The following is an 18,426-nucleotide window of genomic DNA, read 5'->3' as shown; positions in this document are numbered from 1 at the left end:
CTGGGTAGGTGGCAGTGCAGTCTGATGGCAGCTGGAGGGAGGTGCTGTGTTTTCCTGTGGAAGTAGCTGAGATAAGTGAGAGACTCTTTAGGCTTGTTGTTTCTATAGGTATCTTAGAGGAAACAACTCTCCAGAAGGATTTGAAGTAAGGGGAGGAAGATAGCCTTGAAGTACTAGTTTGTTATTACTTAATAGGATGGCAGGAGGGAAAAAACCAAATCCATGGACTGAATTACACAAAGGTAAGGCTGCACAGAAGCTGAATCGGGCCTCCGCAAGGGTGCTGGCATGATCTGGTGCCTGGCTCACAGGGTGTACATTAAGCATTCTAGTTTGTGGGATTTGGGTTCCTATGTCAGAAGGTGAAACACTGCCATGAAACAGAGTGAGTGGCCAGGAGGCGGCTTGCAGTGCCCTGCCTTTAGATCATATTCAGCACAGTTAAAAGATTTTATCCTCCAGTGGTCATAAGAATATTTTTTTTTCTCTTCCAGTTCTGCACAAAAGGCATTTTCAAGGCTTCAGCACACAAATCATACTGCTGGGACATCCCTATAGAACAGCCACACGTGTGCTTGTAGAATGTCCTTGCTAGTACAGTGTCTCCACACAAAGGACAAATAAAGCAAATGGACCTGTGAAATTTCATTCAAACACTTTTCCTCTCCTTTCTTAGCTCTGTTACACTGACTCAGAACTTACTCCTACATTCCTCAGTTACATGAATATTGAACTGCTTTGATTTGTCAATGCTTTAAATCCAGAGCTAATCTTCATCTGCATAAACATTACTAGATTGATTCACCCAGAGGCAGCCATGCTAAAATTACTCCGTAGAGCTCCGATGGCTCCTAATAGCTTTGTATCATCTGTTTCAATGTGTCTCCTCTGTGCATGTGCATTTCCTGTAGAAACGGATCCCACTAAAGTCTGCAGTGGAAAAGGAGCAGTGACCCTCCGGGCATCTCCAGCCTACGAAGAGAATCAGAATATCACCTCGCCATGTCCTCAGAATGTTGAGCAACCTGAAAGTAAGTGGGTAGAAAGTAAGCTGGTCCTCACAATAACCTCAAGAGGGGGTGGCCCAGGGACTTGGTGTGACTTTTTTTAGCAACGATTTAAAGCCCAAAATGCTGTAGCATGGTTGGAAACTGCTTGCAAGAACCAGACCAGTGGAGGGAGACTGGCTTCTGTTCTCTCCTGGTGCAGGTTTCATGACCACTCACTCATTGCCTTAAGCTTGTTTACAGCCCCCTTTTGCTGTCAGGAGCACCAAACACTCTTGAATTTTTTTTTTCTTTTCTTCTTCTTTCCCCTGTCAGGCCCATGTCACCTCCTTTTATCCCAGGCGTGAGGTGGAACAGAAAGAGGCCGAGTGGTGCTACTGCCACAGCAGCATTCACTTAGGTTGTCAAGGGAGCAGGGATAGCGTCCCAGACAGACAGTGTCCCCACAGAGCTCTGCCATCTTTCAATAGCAGACGTGTAATTACTTAATTGAAGGAGACGGGCAAAGCATAACAAACCTGGCCAGTGCCGTGGGTCTGGCAGAGAGGAAGAACTCCCAAAGGCAAGATGCCGCTGAGGGAGGAGGGGGTCAAACTTACTCTTGAAAGCAAAGCATACATGGTTTCTAACCGTATTGTTGCAGGAAGGGCAATTCCATTAATTCCAGCCCCAATGTACGGCTTTTTGCTCTGTCTTCTCCTCCCATTCTGTCCCTCCCGTGACCTACCCTCTTTTCATGCTTGCCATTCTCTGTTTCTTCACTCCTACCCCCCACCATTGCCTCTCTCCTTTCTGTTGATGGCTTCATAAATTTCCAGCAGCTTGAATGGCAATGAGCCCATTACTATGGAAATCAGCTCATTAATACTTCCTTTGCTTATTCTCTCAGTCGCTTTATGAAATGTACTTTGGAGATGGAGGAGCTTTTTGCATTTAACTTAAACAGCAAAAGGAGTAGCGGGGTGGGGAGGAGCCCAGTGGGAGGTGGGTAAATAAGTGATGAGACCAGTGCATCGAGCTGCAGGGACTGGGTTGTAAAGTGACATATTTTATAATTCCCTTCACTTAGTCTATAAAACCTGATCTGTTTGTTGGCATTTCTTTATCTCAGTTAATCATACGTAGCAATGTTGATAAGGAAAGATACATCTTCATAGCCTATATCATGGCTAAATACAGGGTCCCTACATTTCCAGTAATTTGTGGTGTCTGGATGTCAAGATGCAGCTTTAGAAAGTAGCTAGCTGAGCTGCCTTTTTGGCTCTTGAAATAGGAATGTCAATGAACAATTGTTTCTTCATTGCTCTGAATGAATTGCCTTGTGTTTACAAAGGTCAGAAACAAGGAGGGCATCATGTTTAGGGCTGGTCTCTATGGTAATTAGGCAGCCTTGTCAGAAAGCATTTTATGTGTGAAATGAAGTAGCTGGACTCTTAACTTCAATTGGTACATGTTATCTATAAATGTAATGGTTTGTTTTTGTCCTCTTTCTTTTCCGCTGTGCCTGTCCTCTGCCCCAACCTCTTCCATCCCTCCTCTCTGTGAAACGCTTAGGTCTGGAGCCAGAAAACCCAGAAACAGGTACAAACATTGGCTGTTTATGTGTTGTTTTCTTGGAAGTATTTCTTGTTGCCTGGGGGTGGGGGTGGGGGGGAAGGAAGAAAAGAGTCCCCTCCTTTCACTCATCCTGTAGCTGGAGAGGGAATCCTCTGTGATCTGAGTTTTCCTTCCCCTCGTAGATGAATGGAGGTCATCATCTAACACCGATGCCAATGGGGATGCCCAGCCATCTTCTCTGGCTGCCAAGGGTTATAGGAGCGTGCGTCCGAACCTTTCCTCAGACAGCAAGCCACAGGTAAGCCTTTTTTCTGTGACCCTGAGGGTGATCTTCTGGGTTCAAGCACTGGATTCATGGTCAGGAGTCCTGGGTTGAACTCCAAACTTTGCTGCAGACTCGGGTAAGTTGCTGTGCCTCAGCTTTTCCTACCTTTAAAATGGGGGCAACACTGATGTCAGCAGAGTGCTGTGGAGCTCGTGAGTTCAGACACGCCACAGTGTTTCCTTGGTGGATGAAGGAGGAGGATGACATGCTGTTTGTTTGCAAGAAAAAAGGTGAAGTAGTCATCTGTTACTGTTCTGTCTTTTATGTTGGTCATTTCCTAGAAGTTCCTATAGGCTGAAAGTGGAGTTACATGCTATGTTAAAAAAATGATGGGGAAACACCTTTCAGTTTTAGCACTGTAACTGATACAAGCCAACAAGGGAAAGGTTATTTGTACCTGAAGGTAAATTGTTGAAGTCAGTCTGTTAAGAGAAGTGTAACTTCATCCTTTTCCTTTTGGGTGGTCAGTCTGCACAGAAGCAGTCTAAAAGTTGATAAGGAAACCCTTTGCTAGAAACTGCTTTCTTATGTGAAACAGAGTCCCTTTGTAGCCTTGGTCCCTATCAGGGTGACTGCTTTGGTCATCAGGGACCCATAGCAATGCTGCAGAACAGGCGCCGTCCCTGAAATCATAAGTGAAAGTGGCAGAAGGCACAACTCCGATGAATGCACGGGAAGGAGCAGCTCCCTAAAGAGAGAACCGTCTACTGCCCGATACTTAAAGCTGTTCTGTAGCCCCTATTGGTCTTATTGATGAACAAACAGAGAGTGCTGATGCATGTAGTACTACTTACAGCAGTCTCCAGGACCGCTGTCCAGGCTAAGCTGAAATGGAAGAAAATGGAAAACAGCAATCGCAGGTGGTAAATTAGTATTTCCTGATAATACTGCGTGGCAGTAAATTGAGGCCTCGCCTAACCTAGGGAGGTATTGTGGCATTCTGAAGTCTCCAGACTGAAACTACTGTCCTTAAGAAATCAAAAGGAATGAGCCTGTTCTAGAAGCAGAAGCCCTTCAGAAGGAACACTTACCAACCCACTTCTGCCCTCCCTTACATATGAAGGAAGAGGGGAAAAAGGGGCACCATGAGTACAGTAGACTATTGACTGCAGCTGTAATTTTATGAAGCTGTTCTATGTCTACATACATATAATGAGAATAGGTGCTGGCCAGAACCTGTCATTTTTGAGTAAATTTTAAAGGAGGTATTTTTTCAGATTTGAGTGTTGCAAGCTGTTAAGGCATCTCCATTCTCTGGTTTTAGCCAATTTTAGCATTGGTTAGCCATCCTGTGCCTACAAAGATATGACAACAGGCTGTGTGTAAAACCTACTTTCATAGCCTCCAGAGGGTTACTTTGCAAGAATGCACGGAGCTATTGTTCACTAGGTGTGTGGTTTATTTCTTTTCCTTTCAGTAGTTTATAGCTTTCAGCTGCTGACAACAAAGCAATAAATAAAATGAAAACCTCTCTATTGCTAAGTTACTTTACTTCAAAACAGTTTGGCTTTCAGAGACAATTTGCTGTAATTGGAGTTGGAGTTGCAGTCGGCAGGCAGCTGTGGAGTTAGCAACCTATATGTTGCAAAGGACCAAAAGCAGTAAAGCTTTTTGTTATTGATTAGAAGCAGGGTTTCTCTGTTGGTCATCTTGATTCTGAAGGCAAATTATTACAAACTCGGTTTCTCAAAAACTTTAATTGTTCTGGTATTCCTGAAAGCATTTTTAGGACTGAAAAATCCTGAAGACTGCTCAAGAGCTAGCTTTTAGGAGGAAGAAATGCTGACTTCTTACTTAGCCAGCTCTAGCAGGCTACAGTATTCACGTGACACCTGCTGTCATTAGTGTTGGTGAAACCTCGCAACATTCATTTTTCGGCATCGCAGTTAACATGCAGAGATGGCCTAGAGCTCTGAATTTGGCTTTGCCATTCAAATCTCCCCAGTGCTGGCAAGTATTTACTGACAGAGGCATGAGCCTGGGATTAGTTGGCCAGGATGTTAAATCTTGCCTGTGGCTTTCCCGGGGGCACGGTGGGTGTTGCTGCGCAGGCCTCAAAACAATGCAGCACTGAGATTTATGTAGCCCAGAGAGAGAAACGTGTAGGCAGGGACTTGGGAGCTGGGCAGAGTTTGTGTGCCGCAGTGAGCAGTGCTGAGGAAGAGAGAATGTGCGCAAAGATGTACGTGAGTGAGTGCTGCGCTGGCCTTCCAGATACTGTATTTGCTTTTTGTTCTTGCTGTATTAAAACCTGCTTAACCCAAGTCTAATGACAGAATTAATTCTTCAAATTTATTTATTTTTTTCCTTCCTTTTTCCTTTCATTTGGTGCTGCTTCCTCTCTCCCTCTCTTCCTTCTTGACTGCCTGGGCAGGCCCTTGCTCCTCCCCGTCCTCCTCTTCCCAAAGAGGAGAGCTTTGCATGGCGTCCTCGCACTGACACTAAAGTGACCAACCTGTTGCCCGTGCCCATCATGGACTGCGTGTACCTGAATGCGCCCAAGCCTTATACACAGCGTGCATCACCAAACACCAGTGCACGGTGTTATTTCTCATCACCGACCCCCTACGGGGCCATTCCCCGTGGGAAGCAAGGCTTGCCAGCAGGGCATTCTCTCTCTTCAGGCCCCAAAGATGAGATGCATGCTGGGCGGCCTCTCTTGGAAAGTCGCTCCTCGTTGGATGCATCATCCATACAACGCAACCCTGACAGGGCAGATCCCAGTAAGGCTGGAATGAATTCCAGTCATGAGACGAAGGCGGATAAAAAGGTCACCAAACTATATGTAGCTTGTTTATCTAACAGCACTTGCTCAGCTGCATCTGAAAATTCCACTGGCACCACACATGACCCAGCAGCCAGCACCAGTTTGGGTGCTGAGCTCACTGAGGCACCAGCCACCGACATTGTTTCCTCTGTAACAGATACTGGAAAGTCTCTTCCTGCTCCTCCTCCTCCTCCTGTTCCTCCCAGGCCGTACTTTTACATTGTCCTCAGTAAAGACGCAGTTAGTTATGGTGCGGGCCAGCCCTCCTGGACTCAGTCGTCACCTCCGCAGGCTGTGAGGGACAGAGTGCTAGAGCCCCAGAGCACAGCTGCCACAGAGGACAGGATGAGAAAAGAGCCTTACCTTGCCCAGCAGCGACAGCCGCCGTACAAGGCGATGGGACGCAGCATGGTACATGTTTTCTCCATAACCTTGTTTTCTTTCAGCCGTGTGAACGGTTCTTTAATTCGTTACAATGTTCCCTTAATGCTTTGTTCCCCTTCCGCCTCATTTCTGAGCACTTGTTGTGCCACCTGAGTCTTGTGGTCTTGTACTCGGTAATACTTAACACCTCGCGCACCCCCCTCAACACTGATCGGTGTGTCTGTGCGTGCCTGGTGTTTGTAGGGGGTTGGTCTGGCTGGCGAGGACCTTTCTATTTTAGGGTGATGTGAAAGAAGCAAACTCTGTAATGTGACAGTTAGTGCTTCTCAAGTGATGGTGAACACAGAGCTTGCAGGGAGGCTAAATCAGAGCACAGGACTGGAGAAGAGGGGTGGTGAGGGGAAGGAAGATCATTGTGAAAAACCGTGCGCGTTCACAGGGGCCAGGGCTGCCAGACTGAAGAAGTATGTCTCCCTATGGAAAGAAAATCTGTTGGGGCTCTGTATCGTTTTGGGTGCATCCTTGCATGACACTGTATGGCTTCGTTAGAATAAAGTGCTGATCTCCCCCATTGCATAACAACACCTTGTTTCCTACAGGATGCCACTGCCACCACCACAGCTCAGCCTGGGGTTATAGTAGTCCCCCTCCTGCAGGTTAATCCAGAAAGACAACAAGAAGGCAGCTCCAGCACTCCACCACCACCTCTGGTTCCTTTCGGGCAAGGCTCCATATCCCCTGAGACTGTTCCTCCTGGCTCACCCTTGACTTTCCCGACTCTAGACGATTTCATTCCCCCACATCTCCAGAGGGGTTCCCACCATAACCAAGCACCCTCTGCATCTGGCACATTACCCTCTGTTTACCCGAAACTGCCATTCTTCTCATCACCACCTTCACTTGTCCCTCCAGTCACGGGGGCTTTGCACAGGGGCTTGAAGCCTGAAATCACTGGAGTCATCTCACGTACAGTAAGCTTGCCAAGTACCCTCCTCGCCCTTTTCCTAAATTTGTATTCCCAGATTAAAATTATTTTCTCCTTGCAATACTAAACTTGAGAGAGGAGTGATGACTCACTCCCTGCCAGCAGCATGACAACTGAAACCTTGTTTACGTCCTGTGCTAGTGCATGCGTGTTGCCTGCCTTGTGCAGCTTTGAAATTTCTATTCACTTCTCACAGCAGTATTTGACTGTCTCCCTTTGTGCCCGTTCTGCTAGGTGATGCACACCTTAAGAGTCTTCACGGGATTTGCTCAGAGTAATGAATTCTGTATAAGTAGAATAGCTGCAACTAACTGATCTCTTCAGGCTCTTTTAATAGCATTCTTAATTGTGTTTGAGTAACATTTAAAGCAGCAACAGCAGACCAGTTTAAGGTTAGGGCTGACTTTCTGTTCCGCTTGGAGCCACAAGACCTTATGGTCTTTACACAAATCCCTGCTGAAATCAGTATAAGATTGCTGCCAGTATCCAGTGACCTACAAGCGGTAATACCAGTTACTGAGCTTCCAGGTATGTAGGTGCTGTGGGATAGATGAGGGGGAGGGTGTCTTTTCAGTTTGGAATTGCTTGTGTTTGGAAAATTTTGAAGAATTAAATCCGCAACAGTTTTAACTTAGTGTTCTTGGGTCAGGTTTTGTTTCTTTATGAGTTCATCACCTGTTTTAGGAAGTCCTCAGGGACAAGGAGGAAAAGTAGCTCCAAGTTAAAGTTGCAGAGGAGGCAAAAAGTACCTGACCCTCCTTGTACTGGAAGTCGTACAACCACCGTGTTTCTTTATAGGGTTGCTTGTAAAGGACAAGTAAGTTCAGCAGAACCCTCTCCTCTCATGGTGATGCTTTCTCTGCCTTTGCAGGGGTCTGTCAAACAGGCTTTGGGGAGCAAGGAAAAAAACCCAACCCTGGAAGCGTTGAAAAAAAATGCATAGATGTGGCGTTTAGGGACGTGGTTTAGCGATGGCCGTGGCAATGCTGGTTTAGTGGTTGGACCTGATGATCTTAAAGGTCTTTTCCAACCTAAATGATTCCATAGTACCTTCAAAAGTTCTCAGCATTGGCATTTCTGCTTTTGTTGAAATTGGTGGTTTGTATATGGGTTTTTGATGGAGCCTAGCTGCAGGCTCCAGAAAAATTCAGCAGGCAGCCAAATTGTAGAGTAGTAGAAATTATGTTGTAGGTGATTTTCATGAGATGAGAATTTTGAAACACTTCTGGGTGCATTGACTTAAGTCGCATAGTCACAGAGCCATTTTCCACAATGATTTAAATGGTCTTTGCCCACCCGCTTTGGTGACTTAGCTGGAGCTGCTGAGCCTATCCTGATCTGACATCCTTCTGCTCTGAGGGTTTCTTTATAGTTCAGTTCTCAAGTGAAGCTCAAACCCAACTCTCTCATACTTCTGCCTGACTCCCACTCCTTTTCCTAAATTGTGTTGTTTGGAATATTATCACAGCCAGCAAAACGGGGCTGGGGCTTCCCTCAGGGACATCTGTTTCTGAAGACCATTGATTCTTTTCTGTCCTCATGGAATGTCTGTGGCCTGCTGAGATGCTGCTTGGAGCAAGATCCCCTCCATCCAGCAGAACAGGGTTGTTCTTCCCTGATTCCCCTCTCGGTTGGAGAGACTTGTAGGTGCTTGTTCTGATAATGGCCAGTTCTCAGTATGATTTATCTCTCGGTGCTGGTGCCTCGCCTTGCTCCAGCCCCTGTTCAGCCCCCTGCCTGATCTTGTACGTCCTTTCCCTAGGCACTGGTGGATATGAAGGGCACAGAATTGCATTTGGCCAGAAGAGCCAGAAGTAGGGATTCTTCTGAGGCAATATTCTGTGCATATTCAGGTTTTTTACAGCAATGAAAATCCTCCTGAATGCTCAGCTCCATTTTGCGGGCCAGAGCCCTGCAGCATTTTAGTCTGACAGTGGAGTAACAGGAGTGCAGGCATCTGGTATGCTGTTCCGTGCTCTGTTTGGATGCTCGTTCCCCATTAATGGTAATTGTGTGTCCAAATTCCTTAAGAAGCTTAAAAAATCTCAGCCTAAACTGGCACACACAGTCTTAGTCATCGTCCCTTCTTTATCTCTTCCCCTTACTGCCAACAAAAGCCTGGCACCCCTGGACTGAGACTTTTCAAAGATGACCCAAAGTCTCCCTCCTGCCACAGCCGGTGTTTGCACAGAACCTCCAGGGCTGTGGTGATACCAGAGGTGGGTTTGAAATAAGCAAATAATGGAGCTGGGTGCCTTAGAGGAGCAAGAGCGGCTTGCTGTTGGTTCTCCAGCAGCAAAGCCATGTTGAGTATCTTCCTTGCTAGACTCCTACTTCTTACCTTCTATCAGTTTTGGGTGGTTTTGGTTTTTATTTCATTATTTTAACGAGGTAGGTGTCACACTGTCTCCTGAGTGATGGTGCTAACCTTATTCCTCAGACCTTCCTTATCAAACCAGCTGCAGTAATAACGTTTCACTCCAGAATTGCATGAATTTTGCATGTCTGACTTCTTGCTATGAAAGGAATACTTTTAAAAAAAAGTTTGTGTCTGTATCTGTCAGGGGAAAGATGTCTGTGTCTTGCCCCCAACAAGATTTGCTCATTTCTGGTACCCTGTGTTTGATCCAGAGCGTCTGCCAGATTAATTTAGTGCCTCCTTTTGGGGTTGGAGTTGTGAAACCCAACACCAAATAATTATAGTACTGCCTTAGCAAACTAATTGCATTAACAACAAGCAGGGTATGTACAAGGAGCAGGGTAATGCTCATGCTTGTGCCTTTTTTACTAAAATTTGCTGTGATTATGCTTCTCATTCAGCTTAAAATGGGGTTTTGTTGTTGTTGGGTTTTTTGCACGCCACCCTAGATTTTGCCAGTGTAGCAGCCTTCTGCATGCTGCTAATGACGTGTTGCTCTCCTTTTTAGGACCCAGGTTCTGTGCTAAATGAGGTGCCCCAGCCTGGCGCTGGCACTGATTATCCAACCTCCTTCACTTCAATCAACAAGTCTTCCTCTGCCTATCCCTCTACCACAATTGTCAATCCCACTATTGTCCTCTTGCAGCACAATCGAGGTAAGGAGACTTGCGTATAGATATTTGTGGCTCAGGGTGAGCAACCTGTTACGCTATGAGGAACTGGAGAATGTGTGTGCTGTGGGTGATTAAGTCCAGACTACTAAGAGCTAACAAAGCTGCCTCCAGAAAGTTGTAGTGACTGGAGCACACAACAGGCAAGTAAGAGGTTAGAGGCATGGGATGATGCCTACTTTTTCCTAATTAAAACCTGTGGAGAAGCCACTCTAGGTTGGGGGAGAGGCTTATAACTGGGCTCTGGGCATACGAGTAAGTTATTATAGGGTAAGTTCTTATCCCTCATCAGGATTCCTGTTACGGTGGGAAAGGGTGGATGCTCACATCTGTCTGTCGGTAGGAGCAAGGTAGCTTGCCTTAGGTTCTCCCTCCTTGGAAAAGGGGATATGTTCTCAGCTCCTGCAGTGTGAAAGCAGAGCAGCTGTGTTTTCAATTACTGTGGGGAGATGTGACCTCTGAATTCTCAGCAGTTCACCCAGTAGTAACTAACCCCTTTGCTCGTAAGCGTGAGCTCGGCGATTTGTTCCTCTGTCCGTAATTGGATCGACTCAAACTCGTACTGCAGCAGTCCTCAAGCTCTGGATTTGTGTATGAACAAAACAGCCTTGTTTGAGCACTCCTGTGTTTACTGATCTAAGCCTTTCTCTGCCTCACAGCAGCTCTTCTGAGTGGATAGTTTCATCTCTTTACCTCTGGCATCAGAGGGAAACTTTACTTCTCCTTTTTAGTTCTCCTGATGGCTGGCATTACCCCAGCTCCCAGTTCCATTGTGCATCACTAAAGACTGGCTCACAAAGAGCCACACAGATGCAGTCCAATTTGCCTTGGTTTCCAGTGGACTCTGGAAACTCGAGGGCAGGCAGATTCAAACCTACAATGCTACAACTTTTTGCAAAGAAAAAAAGAAAATAAAATCAGAAAACAGAGGTAAGGCCTGTGCTCCTCATACTGTGTGCACAGGTGTGCACTGACGTGCTCCTTTGCAGCCCCTCATGGGTTGGTTTTTTTACAGTGCCTTTTTGAAATGGACTCCAGTCTTTGACCCTGAAGATAGCATCCTCACTGTAGCCCAGCTGATTGTAGGGGTTATCTCTTCCTTTTTGCCAGCATCTGGAGCAGCTTGGCTTATGTGCGTTTGAATGAGGGTATCTGGATTCCTCAACTGCTTCAAGAGGAGAAAATAGTATGTGAGGCAGCCTTTTTTTGTCTCAAAGCTTTTTGTTAAGTTTCTTGAGGTAGGATACTCTTTTGGTTGTTTCTTGCATTCAATCTGTAACCTGTACCACACGAGGATATTTTATCTCTGTAGATTGTAAGAGCACGATAGTTGCATCTGTATGTGATATATATGATGATCCACCCACAGGCTCCAAGGCAACTGATGCCACATTGTTCTGTGTGCTGATTACCTTCACAGTTAAGAATTTGTCCTGTCTGCATCTGTCTTGCCTCTGACAATTAGCACTCATGACACAGTATCTGATAGATTGAAGAGCCTTCTTTCATCACATTTTTGTTGACTGTGATATAGATCTTGCCTGATAAGCAACTTGAACGAGTTGTGAAGTATCTCATTCTAATGCGTGTTTTTCAGTTTTTATTAGTAAAGCTTATAATTTTCAAGAATCATATTGAACTGGTTTGACAAGGCATCTTAGTCATAGATCTGTATTGACTGACATTGCGTGTCATACTATGTATTTATTAATAAAATCTCGTATAAGTCGTTACAATATTTTGTTCCTGGCATTGTTGTTGACTTGACAGACAGATGCCCGAGCTATCATGCTGATGCCCCAACCATCATGCTGATGCTTTTCAAAGGCTGTCACAACATTTGCTTTCTTCCTTGTCCTGTGGAGTTTCCTGTGTATTCCAAGACATACTGAGGATGAATGTTAATGGTCCAGTGAGCTGCCCTCTCCATAACTGCTTTAGAGCAGGAAACTGCTCAAAAACACTTCAATACACTCTGTGTGAACGTGCTAATTTTCAAGCGTCTGACCTCAGTTGTTGTCATTCGGCATAGTCCTTAATTACCATTGAAGTGTAAAGTATTTCTCCATCAGGCAGTAGGACATCAAACTTTTTTCTTTTTCTTTTTTCCAAATGCAGAATGGAAATAGTACTCAGATGTGTCATCTTCTCTGCACTCTTATGAACACAGTTCCACTGTGCTTATTCGGTAGAATAACTAGATCATTGCTAGGTTTTTGTTTATTATTCATGTACCTTAAAACCGACTTTTGAGTCTGAGACATTCTGTTAATTCTTTTACTTCCACTGCAATTTTCTTTCATTTCCCAGCATGTGTTACCTACTCATAGGTATAAATTTTCTTAATTTTCCATCTTTTTATGTGTTGGGGGTTTCTTATGGTTCCTTATGCTTCCATTCCTATCGAGGCTTTATCCCAGGATAGCATTAAGATTTCTTTGTCCTAACTTGAACTTTTTAAATGGTTCTCAGATCTCAGTTATCTATTAAATTTCTGTCCTGGCTGACATGATTCATATTTGATTTCATCTTTATGAACCTTTTATATTCAAAACTGGTCTGATGGCATATAATTGTTACTAGTTATGATCCACCTTCCCCTGAATGGTTAATCGTGATTTGTGCTGAAATAAATTCCTTCATGTCAAGATGAAGTTTAATAGAAATTTCTCTTGCATGCTATGAAATACCCTCTGAATTAGAATTTTCAAGGTTATTTTAATGCTGGCAGTCTGAGATCTCCAGTAGTTTTAGTCCTCCAGATGGATAATGTGCTTTTCTTTCTCCTCAGTGGATTATTGATTGCTTTTTAAGGAGCTGGTTATCTTATTCTCTGGAGCAACTGTTGTGGCAGACATCACCTACTGTCCTATTTTATGCTTTATCTGCTAGTTCATTAATCTGTAAGCACGTAAGACCCTTTGATTTGGAGTTATCGGAGATTTAGAAACAGGTAATGGCCATTTGAAGTGCAGAAACCACACCATATGCTTTTTCTGTCGGCTTGATCTTAGTAAGTTGTGATGAGAGACCTCAGAATATTTTCTACTGGATTTCAGTAGTACCAACTGAATAAGATTTATGCTTAGATACAAGTAATTTCAGATCCTCTTTCTCTTTCCTAGCACCAAAGTAAGCATTTCTTCCTTTCATATCTATTTGGCGTCTTGATTTTCTTTTTGACACCTTTATTTTGCACCAAAAGCGTACTCAAGTACTTGTTTCCTCTTCCCCTTCTGTTACTGGTTTCAAGTCTTGGTATCCTCCAGTGCTTCCTCCTCTGGGAATTCTGAAGGCACCTGTAATCATTCCTTCAAGGTTGCCAGCACTTATATTCCTCTGCTTGACCCTTTCTCTGAGAAGGGTACAAGTTCCTGGCCCTTGCGGTCCCGGCACACAGGATCAGCGTGAAAGCCGGAGCAGTGCATGCCTGGGGCTGCAGGCTGGCTCTGGTGGGGCGGTGAGGGGAGCAGCAGGCACCTCCTGTTCCTTCTGCTCCTATCCATCAGCAGCTCGCTTTCCTGTTCAGAGATGTCAGTGAAAAGGAAAACTTTTCTTCTTGTCAAAAGCACTTATTCTTTTTTTATTATTTTTCATGGAAAGTCTATTCATCCATGATATTCTCTCCCCTGTGGAAGAAGAGATAGGAAGGAGCTCTCAAGCATCGACTCTGAACCACACGCTCTTGTGTGTGAGCTGAACGCAGTTCTCCTCTGTGAACGGGATGCCTGAAGCTGAGCCCATCCTCACTCATGTCCTTTCTCATAATACAGCAGGCTGCTCTTGCTGGCCAGCCCAGAAGGGTGAGGCCTGCAGCTCTTCAGGTCCAGATCGCTCACCCTCCCTCTCGCCCGTTGCACACAGGGGTTTCTTTCCCCTGCTGGTAGCTGTGGCGGGAGCGTAACGTGTGTGAGCTGCTCACCATGGGCCGTTAGCAGAGCAGAGGGGCCGAGGGCAAGGAATGAAGCTTACAGATACCGGTGAGGGAGCTGCGCGAAGTGAGAAGTATCAGTCTTCCTGGCTGAGATGATCCCCTTAGTACAAATATCTAGCGAGGATGGGTTCTGCTAACCAGCAGCGTACACCTGGAGGATCGTTACCTACCACAGACTTCCCTGGCCAGTGTCCCCTGCTGTCCCAAAGTGCAGTTATCCCCCTGGCAGGCATTGCATGGCATAATTTATTATGAATATATAACAGGTGTGATTAATATATTAAATTTTTGGAATCTTTGCATTAACAATGTGAGCTTTCAAGAGTGTATTTTGTATGTCAGTAAAGTAGCTAATTATTTTCAAACGGCTTTTTTGCTTTAAATGAAAGAATGAATTGCTAAGGAGTAGAAAGAGCAGAGAACGGAGAGCTAAGAATTCCTGGTTCATTCCCAGCCATGACTTGGACGAGTCATTTGGGCATCCCTTTAGGAAACAGTGTAAGCATCAACTTTAGGGTCAAACACACTGGAAGAGACCACAGATATCCCAGTCTGGGAACTCAGTAATGAAAGGCTCTAAACCAAGAAGGACCGTTCTGAGAATCAAAGCCTTAACCAAGCTGTGTCTGTGCACAGATCATTGAATCCATGCCTCGGTGGTGCCTGATGAGACTCAGCAAGCACCGACAACTCAATCCTTTCCTATATCGCTTCAAAATGCTGCAGCATTATTGTTTCAAAATGTACTTCATGCTAATGGTAACAAAGTTAGTCATCAAGTTGTTTCTGAGTCTTTACTGTTTTTCAAATAGTCTCCTGTCCAGCTTTTTTCATTCTCTGATGCCAAGAAAAAAACCCCACAACCAAACATAAAAATGTTCTTTGCAAACGTATCAGTCACTGCATCATGAGATTTGTATTATTCCATGAGGCCGCTGTGTGGAGAAGGGACTGTGGGCTGTCACTTTGGCAGAGTATTTGAAAACAGATTCTCTCCAGCAGCTGCTGCCGTTCTGTCTACTGTGTATTTCTTGCCTGTCAGAAATGCAGCACCAGAGCACTTGCTGTTTATGTCTCACCCATTTGTTCTGTATTTCTTTTTGTTTTGTTTCTTCCTTTACCACAGAACAGCAAAAAAGGCTTAGTAGCCTGGCAGGTATGATGTGAAAGGTCTGCTACCCCCCTGCTGCTGCCTCTGCTGGAGCAAAGCCGCTGCTTTGTTAGCTTCTGGAGCACCTTTAGCAAACACACTTCCCAGGAACTGCAAACGAATTAGTATAAATATTCGTCCTGGCTTAGTCCAGGTCACTGAATGTTTGATTTCAGTATTTTCTCCTAATGCTACCTGTGGCCTCATGTTAATATGCCAAAACCCGAATTACTGGTCTGTTCCTCCTAACTCATAAGATTTACATACAGTTTGGTTGTTCTAGTTGACTTTGGGGCTGCCTTTGGAGCCTTTAGGTTTATTCCCTTCGGGCATTATTCTCACATTCCTCTACACAACCGTTAGAGTTAGTCTTGCTTGTAGTGAGGGGAGAGGAAAAGAAATAAAAATCAGTATTTACATGACTCCAAGAACAGAACTATTTGTGCCAGATGTGAGGAACTGAATGATAAAATTGTAGTGTGCAAGTATGCACGTGTGCTGCCACCTTGCTCTTGCCATGGGTGTGGGAGTCTCTCCTTGAAAGAAGAGCAAGTTGTTTTCCTGGTCATCTTTCCCCCCCTGCACCCCAAGCAGAAGTAGCTCACTCTGCGGCGGGTGTTACAGGAACAGCGCATGCACACTGCTTACCTGTTCTTCTTTGTTTATGGCCTTGGTGGGGTAAACGGAGAGGTGGGGAGAGAAGAGAGTCACAGAGAGTGCCTAAACCCTTGAAATATCACAATATTAATAAATAGTGTAATATATAAATATACACGCTTTTTATGTCCTCTTGGTCACAGCAGTAACACTGTCTTGCTGTGCAACGTGTGTGTCGCTGCTGCACTTGCAAAAGGATGGCTTGGGTGCCATGGAGGGAGCTGGCTGGGGCAGTCTGCTTATTTGGGTGGGCAGGCACCAGATTTGGTGCTCTGATTTTTAAATACCTCAAAGGCCAGTACATAACTCCATAAACTCTTGAAATCCTTGGAGCTGCAGGGCAAATAAGTCAGTGTGACGTTTAGCTGTTATCTACAGCTGCCTGATAGGGGCTGTAGGTGGTGGTGGGGGGTGTCTTCTCCCAAGGAACAAGGGCCAGGACAAGAGGGAACGGCCTCAAGCTGCGCCAGGGCAGGTTTAGGTTGGGTATTGGGGAAAATGTCCCCACGGAAAGGGGTGGCCGAGTGTGGACCAGGCTGCCCAGGGAGGGGGTGCAGTCACCGGCCCTGGGGGTGTTTAAAACACATGTAGATGCGGTGCTGGGGGACACAAGTTAGTGGTGGCCTTGGCAGTGCTGGGGTAACAGTTGGACCTGACGATCTTACAGGTCTCTTCCAACCTAAATGATTGACTCTGTTCTCCAAGTTGCAGGGTACTGTCGGAAATCTGTGGTGAGAAATGCCTGCAGCAGTTCTGCCTGCTGTGAGACACCCCCACAGCAGGGGTCTGTGTGCACTGTCACTGAGCACCACACCGGGGCCGGCGGTTCAGCTCCTCCTGGCTGGGTCCCACGGACCTCAGAGGACTTACCTGGCAGGGAGCATGGGGGGCTTGCCCCGGTACAGCTCGGGCTGTCAGACAGGCCTTTCCCATCCCCAGCATTGTCAGTCCAGCACCTTCAACCAGTTCTAAGTGCACTCTGAAAAATATTTTGGAAACTCCTTCAAAATACATTTAGCTGACTGGCAGATTTTCCCCCTGGCTATGCCACACTAGATAGCTCCCAAGCTTTCAAGTTATTATAAGGTGTGAATTCATGGTTAAGAGGTGACTGGCACAGGACAGAAAGTGGGTTTTATTTTTTGCTACAGCATCAAAATAAAGATTTTGCTTAGATCATGGCTGTGGCACTGGGAAATTAGATTGTGATATGTTTACCCTGTTGTTTATGTCTGTATTGGGTATTTTGAGTGTTATCCATCATAGTTTCAGATGGGGTCTACCTGGCGAGCAGCCAACCACTTTCACAGTGCAGGGAGCTAGAGAATCAAAGAGAAATAATATGTGCCCTGTCACAGAAGGACTTTGTGACCTTCTGTGGCATCGGATTCTTTAGCCTGCAAAAAATAATGACTTTTCTAGACCAGAAGCTCAGGAGTTGCAACATTAGCAATGACAATGATAAATAATGGAGGAAAGCTGTGACCTTTTGTAAAGTTTGCATCCTCTTCGCATCCAAAAACCCCACTTCCTTTTGCTCTTCAAGGTCATGGAAGAATGCTCTAGTTTCAGTTGCTCTTTCCGTGCTCTGTTCCTGGAGGCTTAGTGAGGAGTTTAGGAACAGAAAAGGACCAAATACTTCCTATGAAACGGAGAGCCCTGTATGCCAGGGACACGAAAGGACCAAAAGACAGTGCACACACATCCACATGGAGCAGAAATAGGATGCAAATGCTAAACAAGGATTTGATAGGTGCTTTGCCCCATTTTGAACATTTATGAACATGATTTCATTTTTTTCTTAGAGGAGGAAGACTTAAAGTTTGATGGTAATTTCAAACCAACCACTCAAATGCAAATCATTCACGTACTGAGTTTTGCAGGGCAGAATTGTGTTTGCTCAAGGTACCAACAGACCGATGGTTTGTTACGCATGAGCCTTTCCTCTGCTAACTGCCCCTCTTGGTTCTCTGCACATTTAATCGCTTTGGGCAGTATGGTGATGTGCATGTGAATAAACATATCTCTCTCTCTCTCTTTTTTCAGTGCATGCAGTGACATAAAAAGGATAGGACTTGGCAAAGTCTTGATGAGGCAGACTGTAAAATCACAGATGTTTCCTCTCCAGAAAATCCAGACCGAGAAAGTCCTCAGCAGAGCCTAAGGGTTGCTGCACTGCAGCTCTCCAGAGCATGGTAGAGCTTCAGAGCAACACGAGCTCCCTTGACATCTTGGCTGCTGATGGTGCCTGCTGCTACGTGTGGGTGTCAGTCATGCAGCATCAAGGAATTCTAGGCAGAAGCAAGGCAGTCTGAAGCAATTACTTGTTTTTAATTGCTTCATGCAGACTCGTGTGCAAGAGGAGACATACGTATGCTTAAACATCAGTGGAATTTGTTGTTTACAAACTCTGGATAGGGCACAGAAATGAATCGGAAGCATCATATACTGACTGTAATGAGTGGCATCGTCAGGCATGCGAGAGTAGGCTGTTAAAAAGTGATGCCCCATAGGATGCTCCGTTAGGTTGAAATTTTTAGCAGAAAAAGGTGTCTAGGAGACCATATCAT

General features: G+C 45.3%; 1 protein-coding gene across 13 annotated transcripts in view; it reads left to right on the top strand.

Moving 5' to 3' along the window:
- SORBS1 (sorbin and SH3 domain containing 1) overlaps positions 1-18,426 on the top strand; it is a 222,133-nt gene that overhangs the window by 156,151 nt on the left and 47,556 nt on the right. For all 13 annotated transcript variants that reach the window (XM_055719727.1, XM_055719731.1, XM_055719729.1 and 10 more), the window contains 7 exons: positions 912-1,031; positions 2,562-2,588; positions 2,747-2,862; positions 5,264-6,067; positions 6,640-7,011; positions 9,953-10,100; positions 15,176-15,205. In XM_055719727.1, coding sequence (XP_055575702.1) covers positions 912-1,031; positions 2,562-2,588; positions 2,747-2,862; positions 5,264-6,067; positions 6,640-7,011; positions 9,953-10,100; positions 15,176-15,205 — 1,617 coding nt within the window. The remainder of the gene's footprint in view (positions 1-911; positions 1,032-2,561; positions 2,589-2,746; positions 2,863-5,263; positions 6,068-6,639; positions 7,012-9,952; positions 10,101-15,175; positions 15,206-18,426) is intronic.

This window comes from Falco cherrug, chromosome 9 (genome assembly GCF_023634085.1).
Source record: "Falco cherrug isolate bFalChe1 chromosome 9, bFalChe1.pri, whole genome shotgun sequence".
Lineage (NCBI taxonomy): Eukaryota > Metazoa > Chordata > Aves > Falconiformes > Falconidae > Falco > Falco cherrug.
Note: the sequence above shows the minus strand (reverse complement) of the source record. Positions and strands in the feature narration are given on the sequence as shown.